Below are 12,602 nucleotides of genomic sequence, written 5' to 3' on the forward strand. Positions count from 1 at the left end.
TGGGTGTATATATACCAATAAAACTTATGAACAGATGCATAGAATTGAAAAATTCTTTTTTTTTTCCTCTGAAAGGTGCGAGTCCCTAGATTCTCCTTATCTATATATGCTTCGTAACGAATGCCGAGTAACACAAAAAGCCTGAAATAAGGGTTTTTGGGCAGTTTCGTGCAATTGTCGAAAAAGTTACCTGCCCATGTCAACAGAATTTAGCACTGTCTGTATACAGTCGCAGTAACATCTTTCAGCATATGGATAGGACTTGTGGTGCAATAGATAACGCGTCTGACTACGGATCAGAAGATTCCAGGTTCGAATCCTGGCAAGTTCGTAATAATTTTAACCATCATTTTATCCAATGTTTACTCATAAGCCTTACCCTTAGTTAGGGTATTTTTGTTTGCTCAGTGATTTTGTATTGTGCATATAAGAATTTCCCATACTCTGAGTTCACAAGGTAAGCATTGATGGTAAGATGATGTTGAGTGTACTCGATTTTGTGTTTGACTCCGCGTTGTGTATGGCAACATGGTGCAGCCACTAGTATTAAATAATTGGCCAGGTGTACTTGTAAGCAAAGTATTCACATGTTAGAATGTCTCAAGAAACTCTCGGATAGAGATACCAGATACACTCGAGGATCGTGTCCAATAGGCATTTAAACTATAATAAACACAAACACAGGCCCTTAAAAGGAGTGCTTTATGAAAAATTAATAGTTGAGTATGCTTACATTTTGAGCTCACTTTTGCATTAAATATTAAGCCCTATGATAGCTATTAATTCTTAATTGCCAACTGAGTAGATACATTAGAATTAGTTCGTTACAACTTATAAGGTCCATATAAAATATAATTCAGGTCGGCCCATTAGTTATAATTTTCCACTCTATGAATTCTCCTAATTTATAGATATATTACTATTTTCAACAGGACAGTTAAGTATATTGTTTTTGCTTAAAACAATTTTTTTAAAAGTCGATCTGTCAACTATCTTAATAAGCACAAAAAAAAAAAAAAATCGAACTGATCAACATCTACCAGCACCTGTTGAACATTTACTAAATTGATGCAGTTGATGTCAACAAAGGAAATGGGTTCATCGATTTCAGTGTGGCAAAAGATACGAGTGACAAAGCTCGCTCCAGACTATTACAACAGAGGCATCAAAAGTGCATTGAGAATACTGATGACTATGTAGAAAAATAAATTCTGTGGCACAAAAGTTAACTCGTTTTAAACGGTACTCCTGTCTGTAACTCTTCAATGTTTTTTTTGTTTTGTTTTTAAGTTAAAAAGAAGAGTCCTTACTTTTGAAATGACGCTTGTATTATGTTGGCATGTATAAAACGCATGTAAATATATGAAGAGATGCATAAGCAGAACAATTTAAAAATGATAATTTTAAAACAGGAAAAAATAAATCCATCGTTATACATCATCTGTTCTTCATCAACTTACACATTCTTTACATGCAACCAGATTAATGAAGTTTCCTGTTTTGTACAAATCTCCCTATACTGTCCAGATTTAATTTTTCTCTAAGATGATCAGATCTAAACCAGTCTTTAAAAGTCACATTACACATCCATCAAATCATTCTCATCATTCCTAGCCATGCAACACATCATCAATACTCCCTGATCAGGCTTCCCTGCTATAGATTAACACATTTCGCATATATGCCTGATAAACATTTTCATTCGCCATATGCATTTAATTAAACTTTTAATAGCACAACAAATGTAGGTATTTGATAGCTGAGGTAAAAGTATAAATATATTGATTCTTATTTAAAGTTCAACTTCAGAAAAGAAATTTAATCTTCATTCATATATATATATATATATATATATATATGTGTGTGTGTGTGTGTGAAAACAGAACAGAAATTTCATATTCCAACAATCAAGTAAATTGATCAAGTAGTTTTATTTTTATAAAGAAAATCCTTTTTAAGCAGTTAATGTGAATTCGTCAGTATTATAACAAATCTAGTATTAATTATTGAGTTATCTCCCTTTGATTCTTAACATTTTTTTTTTGCTGTTATAAAATTTGAAATATTAAATTTCAAATAAAACAAATGTTATCTACTTAGTTATCCTGTCACAATAATGAAAATATCCAAAAATTACAAAAACAATAAGGTAGAAAATTAATTATTAATGAAAACAGTTTTCAAAGACAATTAGTGAAAATTAAGTTTTGCTAAATTGGCCAAAGATAATCAGTTTTCAGAAAATATTTACCTCCTTTTTGTTACAATTCAAACTCTCTGGCTCCTTTTTCCCTTTTTTTGCAAAACTCAATTTTCAGTCTTCAAAAATTATTTACATTACTAATTAATTTTTTTACTTTATTTTTCATAATTTTTGGATATGTTCATTACTGTGACATAAAATTTGAAGTTGATACAATTGGTTTTTACATGAAATTCAATATTTCGATTTTTGTTATTATAACAAAGAATCTATTTTTTTGATTTTCAGATTTTTCTGCATCTTTTTTAAATTAAGTTGAATTCTAAATAAGAATCAATATATCCTGTATGATGTTCATTTTTTCCCTATATTAGTGATTGATAGCTTTTGAAAAAATCTTTTGTTAGTTCAAATGTCAATGTTGTTACAAGTATTTAACTTTCACTATACACTGTTTTTTTAATATTTAGTCCTGCTCAATATTTTAGTTTTAAATAGTCATATAAAGTTGGAGTTTTCATCTTGTCTACTACCATCTTTATACACCAGGAAGACATTCTGTAAGAAATACTTTTGTAGCATCGTTATTTTATATTTCTTCCAGTTATTTGTTTCCAGTTAATTGAAAGCAAGTACTTACCTTAGCAGTAGAACTAATATGCTTTGTAAATATTAATCACCAAACCATTCTGTATTCATTTAACTTTGAACATTCTATTTTAACAGAGTTAATTCCCTTTTTACCCTCTTTAATTTCCTTTGGCTTTTTTCTTGGTTCCCCCCACCCACCCACCCAACTTTTTATCTACTATCTATATCTGGTTAAAAACCAGATAACATGATTAACCATACTGAAACAAACAACCTCTTAGTTTTGTAAATCTATACTCCTATAAATTTGGGGTTTTGTGTATCGATATTCACATAAACCCCCTTTTTCTATTTATTTAAATACAAAATACAACTTTGTTATATATGGGTTGTTGTTGAATTGCATTTATCTGCAAAAGATCTAATTTGTACATTCTTTTAACCATTAATTTTAATTAATTTCCTATTAGTTATTTCAGTTTTCTTATGGGATGATCATCTTTAGTAAACTATTACATGTTATTATAGTCATGCAGATATCCTACATGATTTATATTTGTGTAATATTTGCATAAAAAGGTCATGGTAAACACAAACCTCTTTCTTTATATAAAGAAAGAGGTTTGTGTTTACCATAACCTTTTATCTACATATATATGAAAAAAAAAAAAAAACATATACATACATATATACATACATTATATATATATATATATATAGAGATAGATATATAGAGATAGATATATAGAGATAGATATATAGAGATAGATATATAGAGATAGATATATAGAGATAGATATATAGAGATAGATATATAGAGATAGATATATAGAGATAGATAGATAGATAAAAATATATAAAAAAAAACATACACACGTTTTTTTAGATAGGCATCACCACTTATCAAGGCCAAGAGGCCACTCGAGGATAAGGGTTAAGAGTGTACAGTAGTCAATTGGACAATATAGTAATTATTAGTAATGGAAATTCGGTAAATTTGTTAACTTAAGTGAAACGGCTCATAAAGAACTTGTTTATGTTGAACTTGAAGACAACTATATTGTTGTCAGCTGGAAAGCAGGAAAACGGAAGACAGTTCCACATACATGCAGTTCTAAGAAAGAAGCTTTGTTCATGGAAGGTTTAGGTACAGATAAATAGTGGGGAAAATTATTAATAGTGTTTTCTCATGAAAGTTTGGCGAGGGGGGACCATAGGTTGAAGCTCAGTTGAGCACTTGCCATGAAAATAACAATAAAACAAAGACAAACTCGCAACATCTCTTCTGTGAGAAAGCGGTTGCAGGGAAGAGAAAAGAAATGTATGCATATATTTGTTTAAAAAATTGTGCCTACCAAACTCCTTTGCCAGTTTTTGGTCTACAGACATGAAACTTAATATATAGGATATTCAACCCCATGCAAAACTTTATATTTGGGGTTTAGGTGGAGAAAATTGACGCTAAAGTGGGAAAATTTTAAAAAAGATGGAATTTGCCAAGTGAAAGTCAGACAACGGCATTATGAATATGTATGCATAACGTAATAGCTATCATGTGATGTTTTCATTTTGAGCCTTGCAGCAAATATGTCTTCATAGCTCAGACATTAACGTCAAAGGAAAAAGTAAATCGTAAGCTAAATGTTTTGCTTTCAATTCTTGGTGGTGCACCAGTCATTTTTTTTTAACTTTTTAAATCGTTACTATATATTGGGTCCAATATAATACGAAATCTGCATTAATCAAAATGATATTTAATCAATTATGATTAAAACCTTGAGCGAAGAGTCTAAAAACTATAAAAATGTAAAAAGGTATTTTAGAACAATAACTGAAGTTTCCTATAGATAATTTGATCTATGGTTATTTTTTTTTTTGCTTACATTTATATAAAAAAATTTTTCAAACTTTTCACAACCCGGATGAACAACGAAACAAGCAAAAGATGATTTTACAATTCCATACAAAAATATTGGCAAAAATATCAAGAAAAATATTTTTTTCTTATCGTGTGAATCAACAATGGTTTCATCCTTCATTTAACAGTTTGTTTGTTAACATTAGATGCGAGTTGTACATTAAATTATGGCAGTTCAAAGTGATTTTCTTTATGAATTTCTATTGTTTATGCAAGTTTCAACATGCTACTGTTGGAGATCAAATGTAACAGGGCCACTTGAAGTTTTTGGCCTGCCTTTTCCTTGATCACCCATAAGTGATTGCAATGCAAAGACAACTCCAATTTGGTAAATTTATTCAGCATCAATAGCAATTGTCAAGACACACACCCTACAAATCAACAGAATTATAGTCGTGTCATTTTTGTGCATTCTCAGAAAGACAGCATTTTTAACACTAACTACCCGGCAATGCCTAGGGTAAAAGTGTAACATTTCTAGTAAAACTTCTGTCTCTTTATTTCTTCCTATTTATCTCTCTATTTCTCTTTCCACCTCCCTATCTCCTCCACCCAGCCTATTACTGTTTCTGGATAGAGACACATGCATACAACGCTCCTTTACGTTGATTCCTTGAGGAATTAGTTGGTATAAGAAAAGTAACTCCTTGATAAAAGAAAAGAGTTATTTCCCCTTAATACATGAGATGTGGGGGGGAGGGAGATCAACCTTTTAATCACCTCCCGCATAAAATCTACGTCAGTTTAGGGTCAAAGAATGAATAATGCTGTTCAAATTTTATATATTATTCATCCAGGGCAATTCTCCTCAATAATATACAAACTTTGTGGCTGTTTGTTTTGTAGTTTTTTTTTCTTTTAGTTGAAAAACAACTGCTCTTTCTATAATAGATGGCACTAGACATATCTGTTGTAACAAAATAAAATGGGAATCAGATTTAATCCAGTCAAAGTTAAAATTTAAACCTCACATAATGTTCAACTTAACAGAAAACTAATTATAGATAACTTTTCTAATCTAAAATATTTACAAAAAACAAAAATTACATACAGTAATGTATGCATAAATCTACAGTCGACTTTTTCTTTTGTTCCTTAATTTCAGTTAAATTTTCAAGCAATCTTTGAATTCAAACAATATGGGCTGAAAAAAAATAAAGAAACAAAAAAAAAATGCAGTCGTAGATGGATCAAGAATCTAACAGCCGATACCCAACAACCTTTTCACCTGGGTGGGTTTTTATAAAAAAGGTGAGCCGAGTTCGATGCCAAGGTTGGAATACCTGAAAAAAAGATTTCAAAGAAAAAGATGAAAGGAGGTTTTTGGACCAATATGTGTTGCGGATCTGATGCAGAGTTAGATGGAGTCCGTAATGGAGATTTTATTTAAATGAGCAGAATTATATGATAAAAACAAATTAATCAAACTGCTTACATTTCAGAAAAAAAAATGTTTTCTGTTTTTTTTTCTTTTTTGATTAAGATTATTCCAAAGGTAAAGTTTACAAAAATAAAAACCATAAGTTATCTCCCCTTGTGATAACTACTTCATGTAAAAAAAAAAAAATTTTTTTAAATATTCATCATTATTCATTTTTATTGTATTATTATCATATTGATTATATTATTATTATTATCATATTATATTATTATTATCATCATATTCATTATATTATTATTATTATTATCATATTCATTATATTATTATTATCATATTATATTATTATTATCATCATATTCATTATATTATTATTATTATTATCATATTCATTATATTATTATTATCATTATCATATTCATTATATTATTATTATCATATTATATTATTATCATCATCATATTCATTATATTATTATTATCATATTCATTATATTATTATTATCATATTATATTATCATTATCATATTCATTATATTATTATTATTATATTCATTATATTATTATTATTATTATTATTATTATATTCATTATATTATTATTATTATCATCATATTATTGTATTATTATTCATTATTGTATGATTTGAGGGAAAAACAAATTAGTATTTTTGATTATTTGTGAAAAAAATAAAATGAAAATCTAATAATCTGAAAAGCATTTTTTTATCCAACTAAAATAATTAGACTTTTTTTTTTTTTTTTTGATATTCCTAATATTTAGAATGTTCTAAACACCTATGAAACTTGACCAATGAAAGCAAGCGACCTCCAAAAATTTGAGGTGTTCGATTGCTACAATTTATTTACATTGGAATTTTTATGTTCACTGGCAACAGTTCATCTCAGTTGTCACTTGCAACAAACCCTCTCTACAAGCTCCTTTTGAGACATCTCCAATGGTTCAGTAATGCTCTTCGTCGTTACTCACATGATTTTGTTCACAAAGCTATTTAACCAGCTCTTCCTTGAGGTTATTATGCAGAGACCAGCTGAAAACCTGTTTCAGAATGGTGAAACAGAATACCGAGTTTATCGAGGGCCTTCGCCTCTACAAGAGGCGCCACTGGAACTATCTAATATATCTGCTACTGCAATGAACCGCCACACCTGGTCAGCATGCAATAAACTTTCTGCATGGTGTCAGCCCAACTGCTAGTGAGTGAATTTCCGTATTTAAGGTAAATAACCATTAATCCCAAGTTTTGATAGATTTTGAGCAAAAACTTTTGATGGAAATTTAAAAACATTTTTGGAACAAGAAGCATTTACGCCAAGTTGATGATAGCTTTTTCACACATCAAATCTGGCACCGAACCTTATTAAAAACAGATCAATTTAAGATAAATATTTTTTTCTATTTATAAATAAGATTACACACCAGGGTTTCACATTGCAAGTAAAATAGTTGCATTTGTGAGTGATTTTTCCAAGAGGCAACTAGAAACAATAAAACCGTTATCTTTTGGCAATTGTGTTTTTTTTTTTCAAGCTCATCAGCAAGTGAAAAATGCCTTTTCAACCTTTTTTTGTATATAAAATGAGCAAAGTTAAATTATTTAAACAATAAAAGGTTTAATAAATTTGAATATTTATACCTTCAAGTCTTCACATAAAATTCGGTGCATATTAATTACATTAAAATTAAATGCTTTTGTCCTATTCTGATATATAAGTTATGAAAATATATGGCAATTAAGCTACATAATGTTTCATAAGGAATTGTCAGGCTAAAATACAATTTGTGTTATCTGGTGTTTTTATACATAGATGTGGTGTTTATTTTAACTTATCACCAATCAGATTCATTTTTATTCTCATTCACGAGTTAATGTTTCCATTTTGTATAAAGTGGCGCACTCCTTTTGTGAATTAATAGTTGAGTTTATCGTAATGTGTGTTCTTGGGACACATTTTTTTTTCAAGAATTTTATTTTCTTATGTATTGTTATTTGTATACAGTTATTTGTTATTTCATTTCTACAGTTTAATAGGTTTGTGGGTTCTTACAGTTTAGAATTTCAAATTTCTCATTTAGACATAATCTACAAGTCATCTAAAATAAATGTATTGGCTTGTCGCATTTTTCCCATGGATACAAGATACAAAACACAAGTCATGTATAAACAAAGCAACAACAATTCTGTCACTGTACAGCACCAAGAAACAGTAACTAACTCTTCATAAAATATATGAACATACATGGAATCGAGATTTCAGAAAGCCATTCTTAACATGGGGAGGGGGGTATTAGGAAAACTCCAATTCGCTAAAAGGAAAAACTTTTTTTTATATAAAAATTAAACTACTTGATTAATTTGCATGAATTTTGGTACACACTATTTTCTTTATGTCACAAATACCTCTTAGATTTTTTCTTTATTTTTTTTTTTTTTTCATGGAGGGTGTTTTAGACAAGCACCAAGAATTTTTTACCTCAATTCCGAACGTATTTGACATAAGCATCATATCTCACGAATTCAAAGGAGGGGTGGCATCATTATTTAAACAGTAAAAAGAGATTAAAAAAAGAAAACTGACCTGCATGAAAAAACCAGACACGCACGCCTTTCGGATGTTGATGTAATAGTCTCTGCTGGTGAAATCTGTACTTGAACGACGCAAATTGAACCGGTCCATAATACGAGCCAATTGCTGTCGGACATTGTCGGCACTCTTCATAGAACGGTAACTGATAAAGTTATCATAGCACCACTGCTGGTCTTCATGATCTATAAATAGAAAAAAATTTTAAAAATTTAAAAAAAAAAAAATTGGGGAGAAAGGACTAGAAAAAAAATTCCGAAAATTATAGGCAAAAAGGAATGAACTTTCTTTTTATTTGGAGAGAAAGATTAGCAGAAAAGAAAAAAGATTATAAAAAATCCAAATGCACAATAAAATAAATATTACCAAAGCCAATAAAGTTAATTTTGTACTTACCTGGCTTTTTTTTTAGTTTAGTTTTAAAGTAGTTTTAAATGCTCTTTTTAATCTCAAATATTTGTTTATTTACAAACTGTTTCACAAAAAAGATGACGACAGGTTTGTTTCCCCATGAAGAAGACCGTACGTCACCATCTTGTTTGCAAAACCGCTCGTAAAAACTAAATATTTGAGATTTTAAAAAAGGCATTTAAAACTACTTTTAGATGAAAATATAAGCCAGATAGGTATTAAAAGTAACTTGTATTTGTTAGGGTAACATTTATTGTATATTTGATATTTTCCCTTAGTTGTGTGTTGGCTTCTCTGCTAAATCCCCTCTTCCCTTATTTAACGTTTTAAATTGGTCACTGAAGATTGGAAGTCTGGATGTAACTCTAGATTGTTTTAATGTGGGGATATATCCAGTCCTTGCTCACCTCTAAAGAGGGCACTATGAATTGATACAAAAGTAAAAATCACATCAGTCGAGTAGTAATCCCCCAATCAAGGATTAAACAGATACTATAATTTTAAAAGAATTAACTTTTAGTTATACAGGAGATAACTCCTTTCAAGCTTCATACAGTTTTTCAATGTCCATTTTCAAGATTTTATTCAAACCTTTTTTTTTCCAGACAAAATTAAAGTTTTAAAAACAAGAATGATATAATCAACCAAAAAACTAATATTAAAAAATATTTTAATAGTATTTATCTCGAGTTTGAATTTCACTTCGGCTTCATCCATAAAGAATATAGATTACATCAGATAGTTTTGTGATAAAGGAATGTAACTCCTGTATCGACAATATCGGAAATAATGATGCAATTTCAGAAGAAAGTATTTATTTCAAAGGCCTTTTCAAGAAATTTTCTATATTTTCAAAGGCCTTTTCAAGAAATTTTCTATATTTTCAAAGGCCTTTTCAAGACATTTTCTATATTTTCAAAGGCCTTTTCAAGACATTTTCTATATTTTCAAAGGCCTTTTCAAGACATTTTCTATATTTTCAAAGGCCTTTTCAAGACATTTTCTATATTTTCAAAGGCCTTTTCAAGACATTTTCTATATTTTCAAAGGCCTTTTCAAGACATTTTCTATATTTTCAAAGGCCTTTTCAAGACATTTTCTATATTTTCAAAGGCCTTTTCAAGACATTTTCTATATTTTCAAAGGCCTTTTCAAGACATTTTCTATATTTTCAAAGGCCTTTTCAAGACATTTTCTATATTTTCAAAGGCCTTTTCAAGACATTTTCTATATTTTCAAAGGCCTTTTCAAGACATTTTCTATATTTTCAAAGGCCTTTTCAAGACATTTTCTATATTTTCAAAGGCCTTTTCAAGACATTTTCTATATTTTCAAAGGCCTTTTCAAGACATTTTCTATATTTTCAAAGGCCTTTTCAAGACATTTTCTATATTTTCAAAGGCCTTTTCAAGACATTTTCTATATTTTCAAAGGCCTTTTCAAGACATTTTCTATATTTTCAAAGGCCTTTTCAAGACATTTTCTATATTTTCAAAGGCCTTTTCAAGACATTTTCTATATTTTCAAAGGCCTTTTCAAGACATTTTCTATATTTTCAAAGGCCTTTTTAAGAAATTTTCTATATTTTCAAAGGCCTTTTCAAGACATTTTCTATATTTTCAAAGGCCTTTTCAAGACATTTTCTATATTTTCAAAGGCCTTTTCAAGACATTTTCTATATTTTCAAAGGCCTTTTCAAGACATTTTCTATATTTTCAAAGGCCTTTTCAAGACATTTTCTATATTTTCAAAGGCCTTTTCAAGACATTTTCTATATTTTCAAAGGCCTTTTCAAGACATTTTCTATATTTTCAAAGGCCTTTTCAAGACATTTTCTATATTTTCAAAGCCTTTTCAAGACATTTTCTATATTTTCAAAGCCTTTTCAAGGTAACAATAGAGATAAGGCCTTTTTAAAGCAAAACTCAAAATTCAAGGCTTTTTCAATGCTATGCAATTTTTGCATTTTTAAAAAAAGGCAACATCTAAGTTGAATTTCATTTATTCAGTAATAAGTTAAAGATGTTCCATAATATAGATTGTATGAAACGGATTAAGATTTTAAATAAATTGTAGCAAAGTTTATTATCATATTGCTAATTATATAGTACAGCAATAACAAATGAAAATTCTATTGGCAGAAACAAAGTTTAATTAATCAGTTGAATGGATATTCGAGTCGGACTTTAAAAATTCAACAGTATATACATACACAGCATTTACAAATAATTACAGAATAGGTCGATGGGATTTCACAAAAAATACACATATAAATGTCAGTTGGAGTTTCAAAGTCAAGAATAGCTATATACCAGTCAAATCAATAACTAATTCTAACTAATCAATCATTCATTATTACTACAAAAAAAAAAAAAAAAAATTTATTCCAATCACTTTCATCACTTACATATTCTCTCTGTTCCAATGACTATTTCAATAATAGAAACTCAGAAATTCGCCATTTATTACAAAGAACAAAATCAAAATATCTACATCTCATAGGAAGATACTCCTTCAAAATTTATTTTCATTTAAAGTTGAACATTTCCATAATTAATCACTTATACTTACTGCTAAGCAGAAGTACGAGAAGAAAGGTAAAAATTGAGAAATGATAAAATTTACTAAAAGAAATAAAAAAGCAATAGTGAATAATGACGAATAGGAATATAAATTAGTAAAAAATAATCAATTAAATAAAACTAATAATGTGTAAAATGTAATGGTCAAATTAATGTTTAATTTTGACTAGCCAATCATGTTTCACATTCATCATAGTCAGAAAAAAAAAATTCCAATCACTTTCATTGCTTACATATTCTATTCATTCCAATACTATTTCAATAAGAGAAATTTACAGAGATTCATGTTTTTTTTACAAAGAACAAAAATCAAAACAGTGCTTATATTTCATAGGAAGGTACTTTGTTAAAAATTCATTTTTACTTAACGTTTAAACAGATAAATAAAATTATTAATTGATCAAAGATAAAAAAAAAAAAAAAGAATCAAGAAATTGTGGGTTTTGAATACTTACTTTGTTTAAATGCATGATAGACGTTGAGCAGCGTGAGGTGGTCACCATCAATGTGTGCAAATCTCATCTTGGCCTCGTCTGCAGCCTTCTTCATCTCCGTGGGACGCACAAAACACTGCGGGACTAAACAGGGAGGGTTGGGTGGGGGCCAAGCATGGCCCATCCCCATCGTCATTAGTGCTCAGACAACATGATGGGCGACTAAAAGGAAGCCACAGAATTAGGCAGTGCACCCAACTCAATTTAGGAGAAAGAGAACAGCAGTAGCAGCAGTAGTGGTGGTCGTGATAGTGGCAATGAGGATCGGATATATTCTAATACCAAGAGTTTGGCCAGAAAGAAAAAGTTGATAGAAGCTAGAGAGTGAGGGGAGTAAGGGAGAATCTATCTTTTTCTGGATATTGATCTGAACTTACCAATTGTGCAATATCATTAAGAAAAAAATGGGAGAAAAAGATA

General features: G+C 29.3%; 1 protein-coding gene and 1 non-coding gene across 2 annotated transcripts in view; one reads left to right on the forward strand and one right to left on the reverse strand.

Moving 5' to 3' along the window:
- The window catches only part of LOC145283501 (putative pre-mRNA-splicing factor ATP-dependent RNA helicase PRP1), a 50,173-nt gene that overhangs the window by 3,511 nt on the left and 34,060 nt on the right, over positions 1–12,602 (reverse strand). Inside the window, exons 10-11 of the mRNA XM_080132326.1 lie at positions 12,144–12,266; positions 8,690–8,880 (exon numbers count right to left, since the gene is read on the reverse strand). Of these exons, the coding sequence (XP_079988452.1) occupies positions 8,690–8,880; positions 12,144–12,266 (314 nt within the window). The remainder of the gene's footprint in view (positions 1–8,689; positions 8,881–12,143; positions 12,267–12,602) is intronic.
- Positions 259–331, forward strand: Trnar-acg (transfer RNA arginine (anticodon ACG)). Its single transcript has one exon. It is a non-coding gene; the product is annotated as a tRNA-Arg (tRNA).

The sequence above is a fragment of the Euprymna scolopes genome, chromosome 8 (assembly GCF_053919585.1).
Source record: "Euprymna scolopes isolate OS-2025 chromosome 8, ASM5391958v1, whole genome shotgun sequence".
Taxonomy (NCBI): domain Eukaryota; kingdom Metazoa; phylum Mollusca; class Cephalopoda; order Sepiida; family Sepiolidae; genus Euprymna; species Euprymna scolopes.